Source organism: Python bivittatus, unplaced genomic scaffold (genome assembly GCF_059951505.1).
Source record: "Python bivittatus isolate LINGU-HERP-01145 unplaced genomic scaffold, Pbiv_v1 ctg000080_np1212, whole genome shotgun sequence".
Classification (NCBI taxonomy): domain Eukaryota; kingdom Metazoa; phylum Chordata; class Lepidosauria; order Squamata; family Pythonidae; genus Python; species Python bivittatus.
Window position 1 is genome coordinate 77,014,908 of NW_028277035.1, and position 27,954 is coordinate 77,042,861.

The 27,954-nt window shown below is 38.4% G+C and overlaps 1 protein-coding gene across 2 annotated transcripts in view; it reads left to right on the forward strand.

Annotated features, from left to right (window-relative positions):
- FRMD4B (FERM domain containing 4B) overlaps window positions 1-27,954 on the forward strand; it is a 224,965-nt gene that overhangs the window by 120,296 nt on the left and 76,715 nt on the right. For both annotated transcript variants that reach the window (XM_088134355.1, XM_007426078.3), the window contains exons 6-7: window positions 13,033-13,089; window positions 13,956-13,978. In XM_088134355.1, the coding sequence (XP_087990481.1) occupies window positions 13,033-13,089; window positions 13,956-13,978 (80 nt within the window). The remainder of the gene's footprint in view (window positions 1-13,032; window positions 13,090-13,955; window positions 13,979-27,954) is intronic.

Sequence of the window (27,954 nt, forward strand, 5' to 3'; positions counted from 1 at the left end):
ATAAACAAGAAAGTGGATCATAGTATTCTGTAAAAGTTCAGTGTGAAATCACTGATAAAGTAGAGTAGAAAAACCACTCAAGAAAAACCACGAAGCTTGGCCACCAACACTAAAAAAGAACTTATGGAACTCTATAATGAAAAGCCATATGGTCATCAGATTAGGCCAATGAGTGACCAATAGAACCAATCCTTTGGGGCAATATTCCTGGCATGAAAGCCCTCTATTTTAACAGCTGCTACATCCAGATATTCTAATTATATCCTCCCTTATCTATCTGTGTGGTTTTTCTGCACAGCATTCCTTGTGCCAATGCTGTCCTCATCACCTTCAGCCCTGTGTAGCCTATTAACCTATCTTTTTCTTAACACCTACTCATTTCACAAACCTACTTCTACGCTGTTTTTATTGGCATTTGGACAGACTAATGTGGAAGGTGATGGCATAGCCACTCTGTGTGAGAAATCAGATACTGGCTGAGATTGATAAGGGCATAGGTGACTGAAGTTAATAGAACATAGATCTCATGGGCGTACATGTCAGTATTTCATGAATGCAATAAGAATATTCTTATACACTCTTGTGATACTCTAGCTGTCATATGACAGATCACTGCTTCACTACATGCACCTGACCATAATAGTTGAAAGCATTTTCCTGCCTGAGTTTAATGCAGTGCACTTTTGAGATTGCATAAGTCAGGTGCATTCACACAGACCATGTTCATCATACGTCTTTGCTCTGATCTGGGGATTACATCTCTGAAGACCAAGAAAAGTCACAAAACCACAAAGGATACATTATTTGAATGCTTCTATCCTGACTGTCTGGTTGAAAATCTTCAAGGCAGCTGCCAACTAAATTAAAATAATATGAATTATATATATTTTTTAAAAAGTAAAGCACGTTAACTATTCAGCTATTCAAAAGCAGCAATAAAAACAGTTCAGTTATCACAACTTTCTATTAGTTGAGTGGTCTCGCACAACATGGAATGAGCAAAAGGAGAAAGGATGGACTTTTATTTGTTCATTCATTCATTCATTCATTCATTCATTCATTCACTCACTCACTCACTCACTCATTCATTCATTCATTCATTCATTCATTCATTCATTCATTCATTCATTAAATTTGTATGCCACCCATCTCCCCCAGTGGGTGACTCTGGGCAGCTCACAATAAAAGTAAAAGCCACAAACAGTTAAAAAATAAATACCCCCATTCACTTTTGCTTTTCTTCTGCACTTGGAAAGAAACCATGCTAATGAAGAGGATTGCTGTAAGAAGAATCAAATACCATAAAAATCTTGCAGTTTTTTGGCATGGTTCCAAACTGCTTTGCCATTGTCTCCTTCCAGATTGTTTTGTTTTGTTTTGAATTCCTGGTATAGCCTACAGTCCTGGACTTCCCAGACTTTCTCATCCATGTTCTAACTAGATAACCTGATTATTCTAGATCAGCCTTGGTCAGCTAGGTGCTGCCTCTTATTAAGAATGTCAGATAGTCAAACTAGGTGCTAATTAGGAGTTTCTTTGGGGAGGGAATTAAGGAATATTTAAGGCCAATAATATGGCCTGTCATTCACACCAGCTGGATCTGGCAGTGGCATTTCAACTTCAGGAAATGCCACTGCCAGATCCAGTTGGTGTGAATGACAGGCCATAATTACACAAGTACCAGAATAAAGGATGACAAGAAGAAAGAAAGTGGTCTGGGCACTTTGCAAATTGTGCAGTGTTCACTCTAACATTATATTCATGACTTTCCTTATTTACTGTAGAATACAACTACTAAAATTTGATTAATGACTGTAGATCTCTCTCTCTTCTTCTATAATGTGTATTTCACTGTCCAAGTTAACCTTATTTGGAAAGCTGTGTTGAGTGTTTCTGTGTGAATGGAAACTCCTTGTTAATCTTTACATTTGATTTCACTAAGAAGTTTAGATAAATGTATACAGAATGGATATGACATGCATTTTGGAGCCATGCATTATAATTTAATTGAGATCACTCCTCAAAAGAGAGTTTAAGAGACATCTTTTAGAGTTGATATCAAGTTTAGAAGCAACTCATCTCATATCTTTAGTAGAAAATCACTGACCCTTAAAAAACCCTTTAAAACAACTACAGTATTCTTTTGATGTCTTTATACCAAACCATTTAATAAGCTTCTGAAACTATGTACAGTAACTGATCTTATGTATGTTGCCATAATTTAATGCATACTGTATCACTTAAAACTTAAGACAGTTTGCATAACGGAGGCTGTAGTTCTAAGCAGAAGTACTGAAAGGTAGCCCAAATGAACATTTTGGATTCCCTTTCTAGTGTTTCTGCATAGGAGTATGCTATTAATTACTGTAATTGTTTACTGTCTTTATTCAGAGGCTTGCTAGTATGGAAGAAGATGATTAAGAGATTTTTGTTGTTGCTTTTAACCATTGGTTATGCAGTCAGCATTGTTGGAATAGAAGACCCCCACCCCCACCCAAAGCTGTTTTGATAGTTTATGAAGTCTGGCTACCTGCCAATTTGCAATACATCAAAAGCTCTTAAAAGTTTTACAACAAACATTTCACAATTCCCTTGTCACTTGTCTGGGAGCGAGGAGTGTTCTCTTGCACCAAAGGGTTTCTGTTTCTTTCTTTGACTACTTAAATATACATTGTGCCTATTAGATGTATCATTCTGGTTCCTAAAGATAGAACTCATAAAAGCTCCAAAAGAAGAGGAAGGATGTTGGGAACTAAAATGAGATGGGAAAGTGCAGATCCAGCATACAGCAACCTTTTAAATAATGGCAGTATCCCAAATTCTAGAATTAATTCCCTACGATTATTTTGTGATTTGCTGCAGGGTCTGCAAGCCATGTTTCCAGGGCCTAACCATAATTTTCAAGGGACCCAGTACACATTTGTAATATGGCTTTAATCCCTTGTACATACCATAGTCCCTTCCTATGAAATAAAGCTTTCTTTTTTAAATCTTAAATTAATTTTTCTGCATTTCTAAAATTATGCCATGGCCCTCAGTAAGGCTGTTCTACCCACGTCCCAAACACAGCATTATGGTATGTTGAGGCAGGCATGTACACGCATGCACATGTGTCATATGCTGGTGTGAAAATTAAATACTTCTTAGCATGGCTACCATCCTACAAATGATCGCAGCTACCCTTACTAATTACAATTGTTTAACCAAATTGAATGGCAGTCCATCAGTTTCAGAATATACCCATTTGCTGAGCATTTCACTTCATAATTCTGGTGAATCTGACTTTAAGTTTATTCCTCTATAAAACTATTGATATTTAAGACAACAAAACTGTTTTCCTAAGAATTTATTCCTTTGTCTTTTTGGACTTGCTGATTATGGTACTCATTCCTTTAGTTCTCCACTCTTCCAGCCTATTGAAATGGCCCTCTGCAGCTGCTACTCCTTGAGTATGTATCAGTAAGACCCACTTCACTTGCTGTTGTGTAACTGTTGTAGAAAGGCTGACAGTCAAGGGTGGAAAAGGGCAATTTCAGTGGGGGAAAACTGTGGCACGCCAGGAGAGCAGGTGTTCTCCAGCTGTTCGCACAAGCGCTGCAAGTTGTATGCCTAGAACATGAGTGCAATGATGAAGAAGCAGGGGATGGTCAGCTGAATGGAATGATGGGGTGTCAATGATGTAACCTCTTCAAGGACAGAAGGAAGAGAATGGATAAGTCAAGGGGACAGAGACAGAAGGCAAGGCCTGCCCCACTGCTCACAGAGTCCCTGTGTGCCCATAGATTAATTTGGGCAGATGCCTTCTTGAAGCATGGAAATAGCCAGGAATGCATAGGGTGGAATGGGAAGAAGACTTCCCAATATTTTTTAAAACAATAGTTCAAAACTTAATTCAGGTGGGGCAGGGAGCACATAAGGCAGTGTTGTCCAAACTTGGCCACTTTAAGATGAGTGGACTTCAACTCCCAGAATTCCCCAGCCAGCCTGTAAGTATTTGCTTCACTTAATTCAAACTGTAGTAATACTGACATACATCATTTGGAGCCTTCCTGTTTATTCTGCTGAGTGAGGCCCTGGACTAATTCCCCTGACAGAACCACTGCAGATTACCTTGGAACAAAGGTTTCGGGGGGGGGAGGGTCAAAAAAGTCAGGATGGCAGCCATGACTGCATGATTGAAGCCCTGTTTTATATCACATGCATGTTACATGTCAAAAAAGGCTGTGGGGCTTCAATCACGTGGTTGTAGCCACGTCATTTTACTCTCCCCTCCCAGGTGGATGTCCCTGATCCTAAACCCAAGATATTCCCCATTTTTTCTACATGGCAATGGCTTTGTGATAGAAGATTTTGAAGGTCACATATGCTAAATTATAGCTTCTAGAACCTGTGAGCCACAGAATGATCTGTCCTATTCCCCATATCCTTGTTATTAATTGATTCTAATCTAAAACATTTTGCAATTCACAATGAATATCACAAAAATGGTTTGCAATTATCCCCAGTAAGCCAGACCACCACATTACTAGGGGTCGCTTCTTTCTGCACTGTGTGGTTAGAAATAGATCTTTTTATACCTCTTTTCATTTAATTATCTTGCTAACATATTTGTTATGTATGTTATATGTAACAATCTATTTGTTTTATGGTAGATAATTTGAGGGTCAAGTTAACTCCTTTTAACATTTCTGATCATCTAGAGAGAGATGATTCCCACTATAGTTCTCTTCTTCTGATTCTGTCTGTATAAAAATAAAATGATTAAGGAAATCCAGTGCATTTTGTTTGAAATCTACTAACTTATTCCTTTCTGTTTATTCTGTTTGGCCAAAATCCTACTTAGATGAGATGTTAATCTATGTCTTTTGATTTACATATGGTCTGCATCTTATTACAAGTTTTTTTTAAGTACCAAGACTTCAATTTTTAGAGTATTTTCTGCAAACTCATGCAGATTAGCTTTGAGAAAGTTAGTCTAAAAAGATCTACTGTACATACTGTACAAAAACAGTTTTGGTAATGTTTCGGTGTCTTTCATTGGAACCCTAATAAAAGTAACTAAAATGAACTTGGAAAATAGTGCTAAACAGAATACGAGCAGAGGGAAAAGAAGAACAGATGAGTATATAGAACTCCTGTACCAACTTGTGTGGTGTATGCCTCCATTTTGGTTGTGGAGATACAGTAAGTGCTTACTCAAAGGTAAATGTTGGTTATGTGTATTTTGATGTTATTTAGTATTTTTTTCTTTATATCACATTTAGAGGCATGCAAATTTATATTTTGTGTACATACATTGGGTAACTTTGGATGACCCTTGTATGTCTGATAAAGTGGATTCTCTTCCATAAAACCTTATGCTACAATATATTTATAAGGTGCTACAAAACTCTATTTATTCAGAATGTTTCGGTTATATGGTATATAACACTAAAACTTAGTCTAGCATGATGTAAAAAAATCTCATGCTTCCGCACTCTTCCCTTTCTTTCCAACTCAGTACAAATACACATGGGGACCAAACCCATATCATCAATTTTTGACTATTTTTAGCTGGTCATGACTACACTAGACTAGAAGGGGAGAAGGGAGGCATGTGGCACAACATTAAACTATGGGTTAGCACCATATTCAAATCCAACCAGTGATTTCAGCTGCTTAACTTTGCTACCAATTATAAATACCACCATGTTCTTTAAGCATCTGATTCTGCTTTCTTACTGTGATGCTGGCATCGACTTGTCCTGTACATTCTTCCATTTAATTAGCATACTAGCATGTCACACTCAAATAATTGCCTTCATGGCATTCTTTTTCATTTTGCTGATGCCAGTTTTCAGTCCCAGAGCAGGGCAGAGAGACAGGAGTGGAGAAGTAAGTGCATAAAAAAGCCACTGCCAGATTGCAGAGAACCCTATGAATTATTTAATAAACATAGTCCTGCTTCATTCATCAGATGACTGGTCTGTGGTTATTGCTGAAGCCAAATATTTATTTATTTATTTACTTAAATTTATTGGCCACCCAACTCCAGCGGACTCTACAACCTACTCCCAAATTCTTCTTCCTAACACTCAGTCACAGACATCTACCAGTAGATATATTTTGAGGGGCTTTTCACACTATCGGTATTTTCTTCTGGATGACACTAGCCTTTAAGAACAAAATGAAATGTATGACTATAGAGTAGTCATACTTTTATTCCCATGAGTTGTACCAGTTCAAGTTGTACCAGTTCTGAAATCTTTGGGACTATAGTAGATTTTTGTTTACTTATGGGAACCTTCCCTAACCTCTACTCCCAGAATTCAGCTAGTATGGCTTTTGGTCTTCAGCCATGCTGCTTACTTAGGAACAATGGGATTTGTAGTCCTCATATAATTGTAGGGCACTAAATTTGGGAAAGGTGGATCAAGCTGCACTTGCTTGTAATTGCTCAGAATTAAATGTTCTTTTGAGTTGTTGGCAAGAAGGATAAAATTCATATGTGGGTAAATTCTGAGCTAGGTCTTTCATAAACCACAGAAAAGCTTATTCTACCATATTTCTGTACAAGGATTCATTCCAATACAGTATAGGACCCCATGACAGGTATTGCCATTCACAGATGAAGAGAGAATATCATCTCTACTGCAAATCAGGAGTTTGGTAGCATCTTTTCTGACTAACACTTTTTATTAAAAGGCATAAGCTTTCATGAGTTGCAGATACTTGGAGTGGCTAAAGCAATATACAATTTAAATTGGGAGGAGGTGGGAGAAGACAGGGAGGGGAAGACAGGGCAGTTATTCCGATACAGGTTACACATGAGACAGATTATAAATACAATTGTAATGTGTTAAAAAAAATTATATGTGTTGGTAATTGATAGCCCTTGTAGAATGAGAATTAGTGCCTATCCTTCCTTGGCACTCAGTATTGGTGGCCAAACTGTGAAATGGAAGTAGCTGCCACATCTGTTTCCAGACAGTTAGAAGAAGAAAACATCTAAAAGCTAAAGCAGTCCTATTACCCTCTATGAATTATATAAAGGTTGTGCTAAAGTAAGAGTTTTGAAAAAAAAAAAAAGAAAGAAAGAAAGAGAGAGAGTGCTACGTACTTAGAATCATGGAGGCCTTAACTTTCTCAGATATGAGTGGCTCCTTCTGTCCTAAAGCAGCAGAAATGGATTGTGAGATTCTGGAGCATCACCATCAATCTGTAAAAATGGTCAGATATTATTTATTTGTGTGTTTGTTTATTTAAAACATTTGTATAGCTGCCCATCTTAAAATCAAACTCTGGGCGGCTCACAATCAAAGAATAAAGCAAAATATACAAACAATAAAAACAAAGAACACTAAAACCAAGATGAGAAAACCCTGCCCCACAACCAAACTTCCCCGATGCTGCCCACAACATTCTCCTCACACTTTGGCCTCACCCTATCCCAACACTTGAAGCACTTTCAAGTGCTTTCCAGAAGGTTAAGAGGATGGGGGGGAAATTACAACTTTATTTTCACTAACCTCTAACTGAAATTCAGCTTGTCTTGTTAGTGAGTTAATGGATTAATAAAGAAGCACACATATTACTGTTTTAAGTATTTGTTATTTTTTAGTATTTTAATAACTGTATTTGAGCATAATTGGTTTCCTTTGTAATGCATCTATATCTATGGGGTTTTTTTAATGCATTTAAATACATTTTTCTAAGAAGGGGTCCGTAGCTTTCACCAAATTCTCAAAGGGGTCCATGGCACATGAAGGCTAAGAACCCCTGGTCTAAGGGAAAAATACATCTTTTTTTAAAATTTTGTTTTAAATAGTTCTACTTGAACTTCTTTATATCTGTAGCTTAAAATATCTTGATTATATCCATTTATGTGCTTTATACTTCCTTGCAATTTTGGCTAATTCTACAGCTATATACTGCAGGTCACTTGAGCTAGGTTGCTTAATTATATACTTAAAATATCTCTGCAATTATAGCAATATCAAACTGAAGTTTTTATTTTGGGTTTGGTTTCGTTAATCATTTCAGTTCTAGAATTAAATAATAATTTATTTTCATATTTGCAAGTCATCTCATAATTACCTAATTTGTCTCAAAGTGAATCTGGTTACCACATAAAAATAACTCCCTATGAATCATCAGTCTATGATATCAGTTCATATTGGCATGTGTTGTCAATATGTATATGTTTCCATGTGTCCATTTAGCAACAGCACTGGATCAGTTGATAGAGAGCAATCATGAAGCACAGTGCAGAAACTGAGCATAACTCTCCTTGGCCCATTTTGATTTCATATTGTCAAATGCTTTAGAAAAGTTTCAGAGAAAGAACAAGTTCATAATCAGAAACTTGTCGAAACATTATCTAATTTGGGAATGAGGTTGGTTTTTTTTTTTTAAACTCTTAAATCTTTTCATTCGTTTGCCTAGACCGCAAAGGATCTTCTGTGGTCTCAGTGTAGTAATTTAAAGAGAGAACTTGAAATTTTATGTATGTACAGTGGGGCAAAAAAGTATTTAGTCAGCCACCAATTGTGCAAGTTCTCCCACTTAAAAAGATGAGAGAGGCCTGTAATTTTCATCATAGGTATGAACTCTCAACTATGAGAGACAAAATGGGGAAAAAAATCCAGAAAATCACATTGTCTGATTTTTAAAGAATCGACCAGTACCATGATTCTTAAACGTCGTCTTTGGTGCTGAAAATCCAAGATGTCCCTTGATACTTGGACAAATGTAGGTGATGAAACATTCTGTAAGAGGGTTAAAGTGCATCTAGACCAAGATCAGATGAAAGCACTAGATTGTTCCACAACATGGCAGTAAAGGAGGCAAAAATGACTTCCTCTGCATCCTTCCACTTCATCCTTAAGATGCTGTTCAGTGGACATGTTTTGTGGTGGTCAAATAGTGATAACTTCTTAACCCTAAGTCATCTGTTCTGATGATTTGGTAAATACTTTAAGAAACTTGATCATATTTGTTCAGTACTTAACACAAGTTGTAGCAGTGTGTTCGGAGGTGTCTAGAGCAGGCTGCAGAACCTGTCATTAAAAAACAAATCCCAGAACAGAATCCCGGTCATGAAGAATGGGGCCTCTCAATATCAGATGAAAGCTGTGCCCTTTCCACTGTACCTTAGAAAAATTGCTATGGGTGCTCACAATTTACAGAGTGAGTGAGGTCATTGGGAGATTTGAGATGAGTGCCATCATTATGCTGATGAAATCAACCTCTATTACATCCTCCTTTTAGAATCAGATGAAGTGGTGCCCATGTTAGGTCAGGATCTGTGTAGGATAATGACCTGGATGAGGGCTAAGCTGAAGCTGAAATATCTCCTCTAAGGAGGTGGAAGATGGCCTTCGGTATTGTGGCACTCCTGTTTTGGAATTCTATTCTACTCCTGGAGGCAAGGCTGATTCCTTTGAATACAAGGCAAAAATATAGTTGCTTACTCTGACATTTAAAACCTAGTGTTTATAGCCTGACCAAGCATTTTGTCTCTTAAGTACCTTTCTATTTTTTTTTAGATTTTTTTAATCCCACCTTTATTATTTTTATAAATAACTCAAGGCAGCGGAATACCTTATGCTCCTTCCTCCTCCTATTTTCCCCACAACAATCACCCTGTGAGGTGAGTTGGGCTGAGAGAGGAACTAGCCCAAAGTCACTCAGCTGGCTTTCATGCCTAAGGCAGGACTAGAACTCACTGTCGCCTGGTTTCTAGCCTGGAGCCTTAACCGCTAGACCAAATTGGCTCTAATATTATATTATATTATATTATATTATATTATATTATATTATATTATATTATATTATATTATATTATATTTACTGTTACGATTATTACTATGTGTTAAATTTTAGTTATCACTTATTTTATTTGATTTGACTGGAAAGTGAAAGTGTAGGTTTAATCATGAATGAAAGAGTTAAAATATATATCAGAAAATATGAATGAGAGTTATTTAGGTGTTGAGAGTATGTATGAAAGTAGGAATCTCTAGGGCAATGATAACTGCATGTTAGGCTCCAATGAATGGTCATAATGGAAAAACCAGACATACTGTACATTTTGGGGGAAATTGTGCAATATTCTGAATGAGTCCAATCTTTGATTAAAAAAAATTACTCTGTTATGTGACATAAAATGAGACAAGAGAAGTGACTAGGCCATTAGAATGAAACAGAAAGGTGAATATTTGCTTAGAAGAAGGTTGCCTGCTTTAAATATACGGTTTAAATATAAATCATTGATATACACATGACAAAGGAAATAACATAAATCAAAAGCAGGATTGATTTGATTATTTATGATGAAAGGTCGAGATAATTAGTGAAAGATACAAGGGCAATGAGAAATTCTGAATGGGGGAAGAGTATTTTTTGGCAATGTCAGGAGTCAGGGTTGGGAAATCTTGGGAAAAATGGATGTGAAAGAAACCAGAGTAAAAGTACTGTAGGAAGAGAAAATCCTGTATGAAAAACTGTTAGAAGACAAATTTATCTCCCAGTAGCATAGAATGAATGGAAAGAACAGAGTGAACAGGCCCATGTTACAGAGTGCCATAGAAGAGTGCGGGGCTATGCTAATGAGAAGTACGAAAAAATATTCCTGGTAGAATGAAGACGAGAATAAGACAATGGATGAGGGGGAAATGCATATAAGAGAATGACTGCTTCAAAAAACGAGAGGAGAAAACATATATATACAGAGAGAAAAAAATTGCAAAGAGTCTAACCAAGGAAAGGTTAAGACTGACAAAGATTACAGATTCATTTTGATGGAAATAAAACATTGCTTTGGAAGTTGGTGAAGAGGGCTAAACAAGGAGCCTCCTGCAGTGTGAATCGAATCCATAATAAAAATGATGAAATTATTCAAAATGAAACTGACCTGAAGAGATGCAGGAGAAAATCACTCAGGGATCTGATATGTTGAGTAGAACATCTGTCTGCAAATGTAGAAGATATAATTGAAAAAAAATATTGATGTGTTTGTTTTAAGGAGTGGCTGTGTGACTTCTTTAAAGTGTGTTTGAAGACTGCAAAATTGTCTGTGCCTGACAATTGGAAGAATTCCATTATTTTTCCCTTATACACAAGAAAAAGTAGTAAGTTTTAATGCAAAAAAACCCACAAAAGGATTAGTTGTTAAGTGTGTCTGTGAAGTTCTTTGGTAGAATTCGAATCTAAGGGGTGCAACAGGTGCCAATATGCAAAATCGAGGAAGGGCAGTGCAGCTTTATGCCAGGCAGGGTGCGTATACCACATTTTTCCTGTTTAACAGCTCCCTAAGATATATATGACTAAATGTGAGATGTAAAGCTTGTTGATTTATAGAAAGCATATGATAGTGAATAGGCTTGAGTTATGGAATGTTTTGCACAAGTATGCAATTAAAAGTTGGTTGCTAAATGCAACATGAATAGTATATGATTGAAGATCAAATTGCAAAACAAATTATAAAGGTAAGGAAGATGACCTTGATGAAGATATGCAAGGGTAAACATGTTTTCAGTGCAGAACATCTAGATAACATTCAGAAGTGACTCAGACACCTCCCTAATTCACTGAACTATAAGATGGGGAAGAGGTACAACAAGATTCTGTTATTATAGCCAACCCCAATACATGTAGTTTTAGCCTTCCTGTAGAGTTGATTTCTTGGCCTGGTCTGCCTAGTGGGGCTGACACAAGTATATGAAGGAAGAGTGAATGGGTTTAGAGAAAGGGGAAGACTGAGAAAGTTGTGGTGCACTGGAGTTCATTTAAAGAACAAAATGCTGTGCCCAGTGGATGTGTTGGAAGTACAAATACAGGTAGTCCTCTCTTACTGACCAGAATTGGGACCGGCAACTCCATCACTAAATGACACAGTCGCTAAGCAAAAGATAATATGATCATGCTGGACTTACGACATCACTATCACTTCCACTTCCATCATTAAGCTAATCACTAGCAGTCATTAAGTGAGGCATCATGTGACTGCAACTTGTGATTTTACTGCCATCTTCTCCATTGACTTTGCTTGTCGGAAGCTGGTTAAGTGCACAAATGGTAATTACATGACCACGTGACACTGCAACGGTCATAAACGCCTGCCAGTTAGTTGCAAAGCACCCAAATGTCAATCATGTGACCACAGGGACGCTGCTACAGCTGTACATGCGAGGACTGGTTGCAAAGCTGCTTTTTTTTACACAATTGTAATTTTGAAGGGTTGCTAAACAAGGCATTCAGTTACCGAGGACTACCTGCAGTTTGCAAAATAGAAAGATACAGAGATATGGTGGATTGCTGTTGGCATAAACAGATCCATTTACATTTCTTTTTCTTATCCCTTGTCTTTGTCTTATTTTATACTCCTTTTCTGCTTTTTGCATAATGTTGTTTATCCCAGAGGGTAAAGCATGATGGGCATGTATAAATTTAGTAAGCTATGTTTTCATTTAGAAATTAAATATGTGCGTGCATTTTAACACAGTAGTTCAAGTTAGCAATCTCACCACCAAAGGAGAATCGTCCTTCTTTCTTAAATGCTTACTTAGTCAGCCCAGTGGGACATGCTTCCTAGTGTATATGTGCATAGGATTATACTGTGAGTGTATTGTTTACATAACTCTGAGCACTCTCCACAAACAGAAGTGTATTAGTGAAGCATTTAGTCACTGCAGCCAGTGAACCCTGGGAAACGCGGAGCGTCAAAATATGCCACATTTGTAAGCAGGAGTTATGATTCATCCAGTCTTGCAAGCAGTCTGGTTGTCAGCTTCCTTCTGTCTCGCAATTCTTCTCTTTTTGCAGAATGATTTCCCGTTTTCTATGTTAAACAATAAGCAATTATCCAACTTTATGACTCAAATTACATCCCCCCCTCCTGCTGTAATGGTATGACCTGGAAATGGAAGGAAAAGCAGTGTGGCTGAGTAGTGTCAGACTAACAGACTCAGCGTAGCCTGGGGCGAGGGGAGATTTCCCACTCCTGCGGAGTTCAGCTGTGTTAACTTGATACTTCCCTCTTTATTTAAACAGGGGCGTATTGAAGTGGAAAGCGAGACAGTCTTTAGATTAGCTGCTTTGATTTTACAGGTAAGATTTTCCTGAACTCATTTTGTGGTTTCGTTTAACCTGCCATGCCTTCAGTTCCCCGACTGTGGAGTTTCTGCAGCATTGTTTATATATTTGTTATAATGTAAAAATATACCCATTTACCCACCTGACCCAGTTAAAAACGGAATGCCTATTGGGTCTTCGCATTTTGCAAATCTGTCTGCAAAAAGGTTACTGTGCAGACATTTAAAAGACAGTAGGAGAAGTACTGTATGAAGAAAACTTACTAGAGGGAGGCAGCGTGCTTTGAATAAGTTACACTTTGTGTCATATGCCTGGTATAATTGTATATATTTTCCATAATACTAATACTATATGTTAGGCACAGGAAAAAGATTATGATGTAGAGAAAAAAGGGGCTGTAATTATTGGAAATCACTACAGAGACTTTAAATGTGAAACTTGTGAATTCTGCTTCAGCAGTTTCTTTTATCATGTAGTTGACTTTGCACAAGCCTCTCTGTATTTATATTTCAGTATGTTATTTTTCTTAAGAGGCTTCTGTCCATATTAATAAAATTTAATAAAATAATAAAACTTTGTTGTTTTTTTAATTTGTGCTTGGAATGGATCCAGACAAGCAGACTTCCATGTAATTTAAGTTTTTGTCTCACGTTCGTCAAGAGGAGCAGCCCTGGCTCTTTTAAATAACAAAACCTATATTTTAAAAAAGACTTGCAAAACACTGACATTCTTTTAATTTGCATACAGGGTCAGCATTTGTTCAAAAATATGAGTTGAGTTTTAAAATGCATTCTTACTGATGCGGTATCTCAATTCAGTGCAGAGAGCTATTGCAAAACAAAAAAAAAAAGATTTCTAATATGACTTTCCTCCCCTTGTAGGAAGCAAAAGGAGACTACTCTAGGTAATTACATTTTCCTTTTCATTATTAATATTGTGGGTGACATTTAGCTTTTCCTGCATTTGAATGATCTTTTTACTAATCACAAAGCAGAGCAAGTGCAATAACTAGAATAAACTCAGAGCACACACTAGCAAGGGGATATGTTGCTTTTGTGGGCGAGTGAGAATTGAGCCATTCTTTTGCAAAGTGCCATAGTCTGGGTGCTTATATTAACTAATCTTCAATAAGGTAAAACTTCAGTAAAAGGTCCCAGCATTTTGTAGCAGGCCTCTCTCCCCAATTCCCCTGTAAATCTCCTAATGACCTGGTCTGTGAATAGCCCTAATGTATGCCTAGCAAAAAGTTTGTCAGCTTTGTAGATCAATGTGCAGTGTTTCCTTTTGCAGCTGCTCCAAGGGGGCTCACCCATCACACTCCTGTCCTGACAGCTGTATTGTGGCTGGTGAAAGATTTCAAGCTTGTTGGGTTTGGCTCATACCTACAATGTGTAAATCAGATGCAGGTTTAGTCTTGGCCTTCCTGTCAGCAAAACCCAGGCCCTTCAGTGCAGTTCTTGCAGGAACAATTAAATAAAAAGGACATTGTGTCTGCATTGAAGGTGGTGCTGGGGAGCTTAATTAGTAGCAACTCACTTAATAGGCATTGTAGGAGGAGAGCAGTGTTAGTCTGTGGTATCCCAAAATCAGAAGTCTGTAGGCATAAGCTTTCATCAGATACAGTGGAATGGCTAAAGTGATGTCAGATTTAAATCAGGATAGGGGGGTGGAGAAGGAGAAGACAAAGTGGTTTATTCAGATGCAGGTTACAAGTACCTAGAAGGTTGGTTTTAGTCAGATTAATGTTTCATTACTGGCTTGACTTCCTGCAAAGACTTGGTGTTGTTTACTATTCTGCCCAAACTAGATTTCTGTCATGTATGGTTATATTCTGACATGAGCTGTTGTAACATCATAATTTTTGGTCAGTATGCAAAATGCCATTTCTTCTACTGTGCATGATTGGATGGAAGAGGCAAAGACTTTCTCAGCCTGAAAGCTCAGCCTAATTTCCTGTGGCCCTCAGCCTAATTTCAAAAAGTCTTTTGCAAGTTGGAAGAGAATGCTCAAAAGAGCCATGCCATAAAAGGAAGGAATGGGTGGGTTTGCCCTCTGCTTGTTTTAGCCTGGTATACCACAACATGGTTACTCTTGCAGAAATGAAGCCCTTGATCAAAATAAGATTTCTATAGCAAAACTACTGTCACAGCAGATGGCAGCACCGATTGATCTGACTTTGGCAAATCTCAAGAAAGCTAGGGAAGGTTGACTTGGATGAGAGACTGCCAAGAAATCACAGGATTTTTTATTGATTGGTTATATGCCATCTAGTCATTGTTGATTCTTAATGACCAAATAGATAGATTTTTCTCCATGAGGATCTCTCCCTAACCTAGTCCTTTAGGTTTTCCAGTGGTACCATCATCGCCTTGCTGCTGATCTTCCTCCTCTTCTCTTTCCTTCCACCTTTCCCAATATCAGAGCCTTCTCCAAAGAGCTAGGTCTTCACATAATATATCCAAATTTTGAGCCTGGTCATTTGTGCCCTTAGTAAGAACTCTGGGTTAATTTGTTTGTGTGTATTCTCAGGAGTCTTCTCCAACAGCAAAGTTCAAAAGTGTCAATACTTTTACCATCCTGCTTCTTTGGAGTCCAACTTCCACTTCCATACGGTATCACAGGGTATACCATTGTCTGTATTGTTCTGAACTTTGTAGGTATAAACATATTGCAGCATGTGAATATCTTTTCAAAGGCCTTCGTGGCTATTCTGTCAACTGCTAGTCTGCTGTGTATTTCTTGGCTGCTTGTTCCTTTAGTATTAAATAAATTGATTAGGATTTAAAAAAAAAAAAAATCCGGTAGGTGGGAATTGCAGTCTACTTTTCCCAGGAGGAAAACATGGATATCTCCATGGGGTCACTGAGCTCAGTTCAAGAAAGACTTTGCCTTAACCTTTGCCTTTACTATAGCAGTGCCCAAAATGCAGTTCTTAAATATGTGCTACAGTGGTCTCAATTTTGTTTGGAGGGAGGGGGTTGCGGTTTTGAAGCTTTTCTAATGCTCTTCCTCATGTCTGTTTACTGTGGCTTTGAATCAACAAGAAAGATTGGCAGATGAGTCCCCTGTTCTTTGCATGATCCTATGCTTGGTTCCATTTTTATGTTACTATAATACAATAAAGATTCAAACCTATCATAGTGATATTCCAGCAGGATATCTCTGCTGTATATAATCGTCTTACTTGACTGTATCAGCATGAGATCAATAACTTTCTAGTAAGATGTTTTGCTTTCAATTAACAGTGGTTAAGTTTCCTTTAATCTAACTAAGGTTATTACCAAGAGGCAGCTGATGTAGTCACAGACATTTGTACGCCTTAGTACTAGAATAACGGGTTAGCAAGTTGCACTGGTGTTTGTTCTATCAGTTTACAAACAACCTGTGCTAGTGCTGCCGATCACTTGGTGATCATGTTCGCACATGATCCTCAGAATTATCTGGGCCAGTTGCTTGGGTTTGCATGATTCACTGAACCATAAATTAAATACTGCCTGTGGCTAGCCAGTTTGTGATTTAGTGTGTTGTGTGAACACAGCCAATCTATTATTAGGTTAGCTTGGATCATCATCTGGATCAGCACACGGCCTTCATAGCTTGCAGCTATCAGGTGCACTAAATCGGTATGTCTGGCGCCAAAATATCTACTTTTAAGTGTGTTATTTAAGCAGTTGCTGCTTTTTTGTAACTGGAAGAAATTATTAAGGGTGGTGATTCTTACAAATAGGGATGAAAATATTAAGGTTTTAAACTGATAAGAATTCTAATCTGTGATTAATTAGTTAATCTTAATTTTTAATCTGATTTAATCCATGAAAGGATCTGAAATGTGTTGAAGGCGCCATCATGCAGAATATTACATGTATATTGTGAGTTGGCAAGACGTTTAATTTGCTAAGTTTAAAGGAGCAGCTGCCTTAATTAGATATGAAGTATCTACTGTATATTGAAACATCAATGAGAACAATAATTATTTTATTGATAGTCTAGACCTTAAGTACTTTCACACAGAACTTAATTATATGTATTAATTAAATTTGAGAAGCTGTATATGTGAATGTGCAGGATGAGAACTCCAGAAAATGAAGATAGAGAACTGAATTATTTGAAGGTAGTTATTCTCTGAGGTCACTAGCAGCACCATGTTCAGTTTATTTCTCTGGTAAAGGAAATGCATCTTTGCTTTAGTTTCCTCTTTGTGCTGTAGAATTGGGAATGTGAAGCCCAGGCAGCTGTTTAACGTCATCTTGGGACATTCGTAGACATTCAGGAAACTCCTGAATCACTTATTAGAGTTAACGCAAGGTCACTGCCATGTGTCAAGCTGCCCCAAAGAGTTGAAGGTCGCTAGCATATGTATGAAACAGCAGGTGTAGACAGCTTGTGCTAAGAATCGTATTCTTTATTTATCTAGATATGCTGTATTAGTTTTGCAGGCATGGTATTTTTGAAAGAAAATTATACAGACTTTGATGCAATGTGTTAATTTAAATGTCAATATATTTAGGGCTTATTTGCACATCCTGAATGTTCTAATACAAGGATGGTCTGCCTACCATTCTGGAAGACCGAAATACATGACATCATCCATAGCCTTTAGCTAGCCTTCCAGGAAGGCAAATGTCACCCTTCTTTCCTTGCTCCACATCCAAGTAACGTTTTCCAACTTCTGCTGGTGCAAACAGAGAGTTAGTTTGGTGTAGTGGTGAAGGGGTTGGCCTAGAAAGCAGGAGGCGGTGAGTTCTAGTCCCACCTGAGGCATGAAAAACCGGCTGGGTGACTCTGGGTCAGTCACTCTCTCTCAGTCCAACTCACCTCACAGGGTGGTGGTTGTGGGGAAAATAGGAGGAGGAAGGAGTATTAAGTACGTTCGCTGCCTTGAGTTGTACATTAAAAAAAAAAAGTGGGATAAAAATCTTAAAAAAAAAAAAAAATAGGGCCATGTGATCTGCCTGCTGTGTTTTATTTGTTTGTAGGCAGATGCCTCCACTTCATTGGCTCGTGTGTATTATGATGGCCACATCCCCTTATATTTGCTGCCCTTCTTGGGTCATTTCATCCTGGCCTGCTGGGTTCCACGTACAGCATTGTTTGTCAACCTTGGCAGCTTGAAGATGTGTGGACTTCAACTCCCAGAATTCCCCAGCCAGCATGCTGGCTGGGGAATTCTGGGAGTTGAAGTCCATAAATCTTTAAGTTGCCAGGGTTGAGAAACAGTGACATACAGACATACATGTGACATACAGTGACATACATGCCCTGGGCAAGCAATAGCTGGTCAGATAGAATGCGTGGGCTTTCCTCTACAGTGGAACAATGAAACAGGGAGCCTTTTTATCACTTGTTTTGTTTTCTTTTAACCAGTCTAGCATTAGACTTCTGAAAGTGTTTTTTTTTTTTTTTGGTTTTTTTTTTTTACAGTCAGGGAAAAGGTGGAATAGTAAAATTGCATTTTTTTTCTTTTACCAGTCTACTGGTGGTCCAGTGGAATGGTGGAATAGTAACATACAGTTTAAATATAACAGCATAAATAATAACCCCTCTCCCCTTTTATGATCTAGCTATTTGTTTCTAATTCTCCTTCATTACAGAAGAAACATATTCTGTACATTTCTGTACAGAAATGTATAGAATTGTACTGTAAGAACTTGAAGACTTTTTGAAAGAAGAAGGAAAAAAGAACTGGCTCTAGTTTTATGTATTATTCAACCTCCAAAATACTGTAATTACTTCAAGTAAAATTGTAGGCATAATCAGTTAATCTATTACATTATATATTATGTATATATATTATTACATTATTTATATTGCATATACATTCCAGCCTAGGCCTTACTCCCCCCGCCCCCCGGCCCCAGACTGGTAGTCCCCTGATCATCATCAGGGTTACAGCAAGCTTCCAAGATAGCTGAGTTCCCACAAAACAATAACAGCATTGATTCTGTGGTTGATACAAACACTGAAACAGTTGGCCAAGAAGCAGCTGGGAGAAGCACCTGTTTGATGCGCTAGTCATCACACTCTGTGGATATCAAACCTAAGTTGAGAAAAATGGAATTGTCAGCCTGAAACCAGGTGCTGGCAAAGAAAAGAAAATCCAAACCTTCATGTATTTTAGCAGACAGGTTTTGTTTGGTTATTTGGGGAGAAGTGACTCTGTTTTGGGTTTAGCATTCATTTTACTACAGTATTTCAGGGTATTCCACTGAGAATTGGATACATTTTGCCCCAGTGCAGACTTAACCTTCAATTTGTGCTAGCTGTGGATGATGGGACTTGGTCCATTTGATTGGGACACTACTCGTTGGAGAAGTCTCTCATAGTGTAGTCCTATAAATGCCAACTCAGAAATAAAGTCCCAGTATATTAATTTAGGCTTAACTCATGTAATAAACATTTTTAAAAAAAACCAATTTGAATTGCATGTTGATATAATGTTTTGCACGCTTCTCTCCCACTCCCATTTTGGTGAACCTACATCCTCACATAAGCAAAACTGTTTATAACTGAGTACCATATTGGTAGAAAAGCATGGTGCAATTTTTTAAAAAGTTCATATAGCCTAAGCTCGTAACAATGCTGAGGCATTTTGGTAGGTGTGTTCTTTTTAGCTGATTCCTTTTTACTTATTTGTTCTGAAAAGTATTCTCACTTATCTTTCATCCTACCCAGGAATACTAAGATAGTACACGAAAGATATAAACACTAAAATATGTCCAAAATAAAACAATGGAGCTACAAAACTCCATAAGCATAAAAATAAACTTAAGCATATGTTTAGCAGAATATACAAATTATGTTTTAAAATGTCAACACAAAGAACCAAATGTTCATAATAACACTGAGGAGAAATACTGTGCGCTTGCCCTTCTAAACACAGTTACTACCATCAACACATCTGTTGTTTTAAAGACGATTGCATCATCGTACACGAGCATATTTTTAAATGGAACTGATGTTTTTACATTAGTGTCCAAGTTGCAAATCCATTTCCATCTGTTTGGGGTGGGGGCACAATGGTAGTCTATGCCCAGATATCAACGAGTGCTGTTGTTGTAGCAACACGAATGCTACATGCTGTTAAGGAGACAGTAATGCCTGAGGGAAGGCACTGTCAGTATTTCAGAAGAGAAAGCAAATCTTGTTTTAAAGGCTAAGGACATGTTTCAGTACTTGAAAGCTTTGTAGTAGGTTCAAGCTGGAAAAAATCTGGCAGCAGAGCAGTAGTTTTAGAAGAATACAGGCTCTCTTACAGTGTGCCAAGGGATCTTTGCCAGAGGAGCTTTGAATGGGACGGTTCCCAGATGAGATCTTTTTACAGAGCATTTATGGCTAGTGTCAGCATAGACAGCCATGTGCTTAAGCAGCCTAAGAGTTCCTTAACAGGCAATCAAAACAGTAAAAAAGAGGATATACAGTCATAGAAGAAATGGGACAGGCATTGTGCACTGAAGTTTAATAGTAACACAAACTTCTAAAACACTACTAGGTTTGGGAAAAATCTACGTCATAGCATTAGACCTCCTTCTGACCCTATAGAGTAATTTTATACAAAGTAAAGCAGGCATCGTTTTATGTGCCCTATTGCAGTATAAAATGGAGTTACTGAATTCTCATTCACCACCACCCTCTAAACAGAAGAGAACTAAAACAAATTTAGTAGGCACTTAGCACCATATATAGTAGTAGCAAACTCATTCTCTCTGTAGAGCTTCATATCACCAAAATGGCACCATCCAAACAGAAGAGGAACTCAGGATTTGCTAAACCATAAAAAGAATAAGGAATCCTCTGGGGAAGGAGGGAAAAAGTTTTCTAATATGCTATGCAGGGAAGGGGAGGCGGGAAGTGATCTTGCCATACTGCAGTGTTGAACTATACGGCTCTTTTATTGATCTGCTGTAATGCTCTTACATAATAAATTGTGCCCTGAATGTAGGGGAAGGTGTGTTTTGTTTGGAGTATTTTGAATGAGCTATTTATTATACAGATTTTTCATAGGTTACTTATTAAGCCAATTTGGAAACAGGTTCTTCCATTCATTAAAAAAACAACAGGAGGGATAATACTGGATCATACGGTGTTAAACCCTATAATTCTGCCAGGTCCCTACATTGTATACGCTGAGAGTAAAAACTCTGAGGTATTACATGTAGATTACTTCTTCTGACTTTCCAGGTAGCTTGCAAGCATGCAACTGGTAAGAATGACCTTGCCCCTCCCCCCACCAAAAAAAATATGTGGCCAGATAACATCAGTGGCTTCTACTCATTCTGGCTTTATGTTTACCAGAAGCAGAACACTTTTCAATGCCAGTTGCTAGGGAACCTGAGTAGGAAGTGCTATTGCATTATACAGGTAGTCCTCGACTTAAGACCGTATTGGAACTGGAATTTCCATCGCTAAGCAATGCGGTTGTAAAGCAAGATGTCACATGACTCGAGTGCTTAGTGACGGCAATTCTGGCACTCTCCAGTGCAGTCGCTAAGCAAATTTCGCTAGTCGTTACCCGAGCACCCGCCCCAATCCAAGCCATTCCAGGCTTGGTCCCTCCCAGCCCTGAGCTTCATTAAGGTAAGGGACTGCCTCCAACTCCCCCCACCCGCCTATCTCCCCCCCATTTCTGCCCTTTTGGCTGTCCTGCACTCTGCCTTGCGGGGCAGCAAGCAGCCCCAGAACTGCACAGCTCTGGGGCTGCTTGCCATGCCCAGGGAAGCCTTAGCCACCCCAGCCTAGTCCCAGCCACAGTCGCCCTCACTACCCTGCACTCTGAGGCTCCTGTCGCCCTGCACTCTGCTGCCCCAGCTGACCTTTGTCATCCTCTTGCTCCCGCTGCTGATGAACCATGTCCAGCCTGGCCCTCCACAAGGCAGCAGCTGGATGCGTGGGGCCATCTTCCCCAGGTCTCGCAAGGAAACATCCATGCACAACCTGGGGAAGAAAGCCTCACGTGGCCAGCAGCTACCTTGCAAAGGTCCAGGCTGGGCATGCCTCATCAGCAGCGAGAGCAAGAAGAAGGTGAAGGTCAGCTGGGGCAGCAGAGTGCAGGGTGGCAGAGGGCCTAAAGGGCATAGAGGGGAGATAGGCAGGTGGGGGGAGTTGAAGCACCTCTGCGGTTGTAAGTGCAGGTGGGCTGCCTAGTGCCCAAATTTTGATCACGTGACCACGGGGGCACTGCAATGGCCATAACTTTGGGGACCAGTTGTAAGTCCCTTCATTCAGCACCTCCATAACTTTGAACAGTCACTGAACGAATGGTTGTAAGACAAGGACTACCTGTATTGTACTTGTGGTCACCATGGGGCCTGAATGCTTGACTAATAAGCCTTTGGCCTGATCCAGCAGAAAGTTTTTATGTTCTTATAAATGGTTTAGGAGAAAAGTTTCTTATGAGTATTAAATCCATTCAATTTAATTTTATATAGGATGTTAACCTGTGCAATGCAAACTCTTGTGTCTAAAGAATCTGGGAACATGAAAATGTGGCACTCAGAGGTGTATATAATGTAGCTTACCAAGCTTCACCAAGGTCCTGTCCCTATTGCTGGTGCATGATCTTCCTAGCTGACAAAGTCTCTGGACTTTACATGCAAAGTGTGTCTTACGTCTTGTCTTACAATAAAAAGAGGACATCACTAATGTGGCTCATGTCTGTTCTGTTGCCAAAACAGATAAAGCACTTATTCATTTGTCAAATGCTGTTTGGATACTTTCACTAAAGTTCTTACAACTGGAGTCCCTTTTCTCTGAAGCACTTATGTGTATATAAACAAACAGAAGAGCCTGGACAGCTGGAGTTCTCGCTGGCTTCTCTTTTTCATTTCCCTGTTGCACTTGTGAAGGGAAAGTGGCATGGAATGCCTGTCAGTAGATGCCCGAAGTTGTGCTTCCTCTGCAGGATGAAGCGGGTTGAGGCAGGGAAGCAAGGAGAAGTGTACAGTACTCTCAAGGGAGAAGCAAAACAGGTCAGTACAAACCTGAAAGGGGCAGATTCAAACAAACAAGGGCAGTAGGGAAAATCATCTATGCATGGAGGTGGAGCCCAACTCGCTTTGGAGATAAAAAGGAAGTTTATTCCCATCTGGGACAATAATAGCAAAATCAGCACCACAGTGCTTGCTTTTGGAACCGCAGATTTATATTCTGTTAATACTTTATAGTTTTGCTGGCAATTCAGTTTCCTTGGAGTTCAGTCTGTAAATCTCAAGGTGCGCTTAAAAATAAATCTGCACTTCTAGTATTGAAGGGGGAGTTCACTGATAGTAAATTAAGGTTACCTTACAAATATGCTGAAGTTCCAGACTCAAGTTGGAGCCTAATACTGCTGAAATGAGTATTCTTCTCTGGCTTGGATTAATGTTCGAGCAAAACAAAAGTTCCTTAGCTTATTCCTGTTATTTATTTATTTTTTTTAAACAAAATCTGCTGTCGGAAGGATATCTCCATGCCTTGTAAGGGACTCCTACTCAAAAGTCCATTGACTAAAAGTTTTATCCCAACTCTTGTAGTGTTACTTTTTGTCTCTATGGTGTTGGTTCCAGGGCTGCTTGCTGAAGCTGGAAGCCATTTTTAGAAGGTAGGGTGACACAGCCTTAGGAAGCAAAGCCTATGAAGGTGCATCTCCATCTGTTTGCTTTTGGGGTTCCTTTTTAAATTGCACCCCAAATCTGCAGCTTGAACAGTCTTTCCACTCTAGGGAAAAAAAGTCTTAATGAAAAGAGGAAGTCTTCCCATCTTTGTCCAAGAGCATGCATCTCATTGGGGGGAGTTCAGATTAAGCCAAATATACTTACTTAATATTTCTCTTTTTTTGTTTCCAGTATTTAAACCTTGCCTTTATTTTACTCCTGAAAGTTCATTAAATTGCTCCCAGGAATGGATCTGTTTTCTTTAAATAGCTGACACAATTGGTCTTGTATTGTAGCCCAGGGACTACAAAGATAACTGCTGCCTGGTGTACCATAACACAGACAACGTAATGAATTCCTGATGGGTGACAAGTAGAAAGGAGTGCAAGAGGGGTATCATTATTTGGGTGATAAACATAGTTTGTAAGAGGAAAACGTTTGTGTAAAAATATATCCTGCAGACTCATGTTGCAGCTTAATTAAAAGTCGGGAACTTCCACATCAAATAGAAACAATGTGTTGTTTTCCAAGTTCTTCAACTTGCAAAGCATGCTGTCAGATGTGTTTTATAAATGCTAAATACAGGTGGCCATAAACTCACTCAGAACACAATAGTGACAGCAATTTAGTCATGTTAGTGGAGAAAAAAATGGGAAGCTGTTCAAAGAAAGCAGCTGTTCTAATCTAAAAGGAATCAGATCTATACTGTGATGAAACCTGTCTGAACGTGTTTCACCTTATGCTAATCTAGATTTAAAAACTAACAGCAACAACTAAGGCAACTTCTGGAATAACTGGCAGCCTACATGGGAGGGGTGGAAAGTGACTTAACTATATTTCCCTCTGGAGTAATTGGGGACTGCATGCTAGCGATAAGCAGACAAAGGACAGCAGGAGGCTGATTTAGAATTTAGACTGTGGCTCTCCCTTTTTTTTTGGTCTGTCTGCCACCTAGCAGGCTGACACATCACTCTTACCAGAACATTTGCTGCAGATTTTTGAAATTAGGCTGCAGGTTGCTGATACCTGCTGTCGCATTTTTGATAACTTAGTTAACATTTTCAAGAGCTACATATCTTGTACCATCAAGGTACTCATGCAGAATTGTCTATCCCGAAAAAGAGAGGTTTCCTTTTGGGAGTGGTCTCCTTTTGTGCTACTACCTGAAATGACGTAGCAACATTATGATGATCCAGAAGCATATACCTGACCCAGACAAGTGATGTCTTTAAGAAATGTAAAGAAATGCCTTAATGGCTAGCAATAAAAAGTAATGGAATTCATCCAGCAGATGTTTGGCTCCATTACACAGAGAGCTGGAAGTCTGAGAAGCATAGTGCACACTGGTAGTGCACTGGAATTGTACATAAAAGAGATGTGGTAATTTGTTTAATAAATATGTTTTGGCTGCAATTGTTATATGTCTAACTGCCATACATTTTGAAGGCACAGGAACCCAAGTTAAGAAATGGTAATAACATGATAATTCAAAAAGCCAGGTTCTCTGTGTTTATTACTCCTGTGTCACTTTGCCACCATTCGTATGAATGGGAGAAGGTGGACCATATTTTCTTCTGAGAGTGTTGAGCTACTCTTTGCTGCTCATAGAAATACATGAAACCTACATTTATTATAATGCATTTTGGGTTTTGCCTGAGTCTGGGTATTCTTTTGTTATAAGTGAATGAATGAAAAATGAGTAAAATCACCTTGATATCCTTCCATTTCATATGCCACAGAAAAGCTCCTGTTGAAGGTTAGATCATCCAACAGACCCCTTAATGTCTGTATTTGTAGAGATGAATCTGTAAAGAATTGCTATAATTAAAAGTACACATTAATCAGCAGACACAATTGTATTAGAATAATGTTCTCTGCAATTATTGTTTATTTTGCTCCCATGTGTCTTCTAGCAAAAAAAAAATACAGTGGTAATATCTACCCAATAACAGTGGGGGAGTGTGCTTGGTGTTCACTAATCAATGCTTCCGGTTGTTGTTCTCATTGAGAGTGGTGAATTCATTATCTGCTGGACTCCCTTTTCTGTATATTTATTTACCTGGTGTTTTCTAACTTATTGCATACACACACACACAGGTGTGTGTATGCAATACACACACACATATATATATATATATATATATATATATATATACACACACATACATACATACATACATACTGTACACACACACACTCCTACTTCAAATTTATATCCTGGGTTTCCTGCAGGGGTTGAGAACAGTGTACGTAGTGCTCCCTTCATTTTTTCGTATAAAAAAACCTGTGAAGATAGATTGGCCTGAGAAGTAGTGACTAGCCCAAGATTGCTCATTGGGCTTCTATGACTAGAGGCAAACTTGAACCTGTGTCCCTCTCATCCTAGTCCATCGTATGAGGTCTTCTAAACTGAGTGATCAGATTAGCTAAAGTCTGAGTCAAATGCAAAGCATTGCAAGCTACTTTCACTGCTGTACATTACACAGTATTCCTTATACAGTATTCTACAATAATAATGTTCTGGCTTGCATACAGATTCGACTTAAGCACAAACCTTGGATGTTCTTAACTCATTCTTTAACTGGGGATTACCTGTATTTATTCTGTTTGTTTTTAAGATGGAATTGCACTAGAGATTGTTTCCAAACCATTTGACGTTTTAATGACTGCTATCTATTCTTTAGGATTTGCCACCACATTCAGGAAAAAGCTAGTGATTTGTAGAGACATTTGATTGTCTCCCAGATGAATCATCTGAAGCAGTAACTACATTTCGTTTAACTTAATCAAAGTATTTATTTTTCAGAGGTATATCCAGTAATATATGTATTAAATGATCCGTAGTGCTTGACACTCAGTATACTTAGCAGTAACATGAGCACAAATATGTACACAAGAAAAGAGCCTTGTTCAAATTTCAGAGATAACAGGAATATTGTAGAGTAGTTCTAATGAGCTTACCAGTGCACACATTGTGCTAAAGTCTAAACTAAGGTTTATTTTAGCAACTGTCAAATAAGCTACAGTGACTCAGTTCACACATAGTGCTAATCCACAAAACATGGTTTACACACCATCGCATCTGAGTTTATATAACAAACTAAGGCAAACCAAAGAGACCACATTGTGGTTTAGCACAGTGCATTGATCCACTTAGAGGAATAACTTTTAATTGGTAAAAGTGCATGAAATGGTCAAAGTTTGATTCAAATTCAGGATTCCAAGGTATGAAGATTTGTTTTGAATTTGTGATTCAAGAGGTGAAAGCAACATAATTTGAACTAATATGATTCAGTACAAATGTAATTATGAGTATAGAAGGGAAGCATTAAGATGCCTGCAGCTGCTTCATTTTTAGCAGAATGGGATGAAAGTAACAGAGATGGTACTGGATCTTTTCTGCCAAATAATTTCATAAGTGTCACTACAGTATCTTTCTGAAATATTCTTGTAGCGCTTTTGAGGCAAAACTAGCAGGAATGAGAGAAGGCAGCATAGCAGCTTCCAAACTATCCAGTAAAGAGCCAACTTACACTGAATCAATGCAGAACTCCTCCAACTTTAAAACAACGCCTTTCAAAATCTGTTTAGATAATAGGATATAATGAAGTAACACATATAATGCATCCTGTAGTCTAATAACCACTTTATCTCAGACTCACTCATATAATGTAGCTGCCTAAATAACTTCTGACAGAAGAGCAAGAGACACAGAAAGCAGAACAGCAAGGATTCAGATAGGGAGGATTTGAGGAGGTGATTGATAAGTTACTCAGGTCAAAGCCCAAAACAATTCTCAACCTCTTCCCAGTTTTCTCCATATATGGAAGGAAAGCTGCAACAGTGTTTGAGTCCTGCTGAATCTCTGATTTGATTCAGTACCTCAAATAGAGTCGAATAATTGATTCAAAGGGATTATTTGACTGAATCTCTTTTGAACTGAGTTGTCCATTCAAAGTTTCACACAGCCCTACTAATCTATGATGAGGGAAACAAAATGTACATCCGCTGATGACTTATACCCACATTTTGTGTTAATTAATTTGATTTTGATGGCACCCAGCTCCAATTGATTCTAGGCAGCTCACAGAATTTAAAAAAATGTATTTATTTAAAATATTTGAATAGTGACCCATGCTATGCAGCACAGCCCTGGGCAGCTCACAAGCAATAATAAAAGACTAAAAACAATAAAAAACATAAGTCAACAAAGAACATCCCAGTATCCCCAAATAAAACACATCCCCGCACA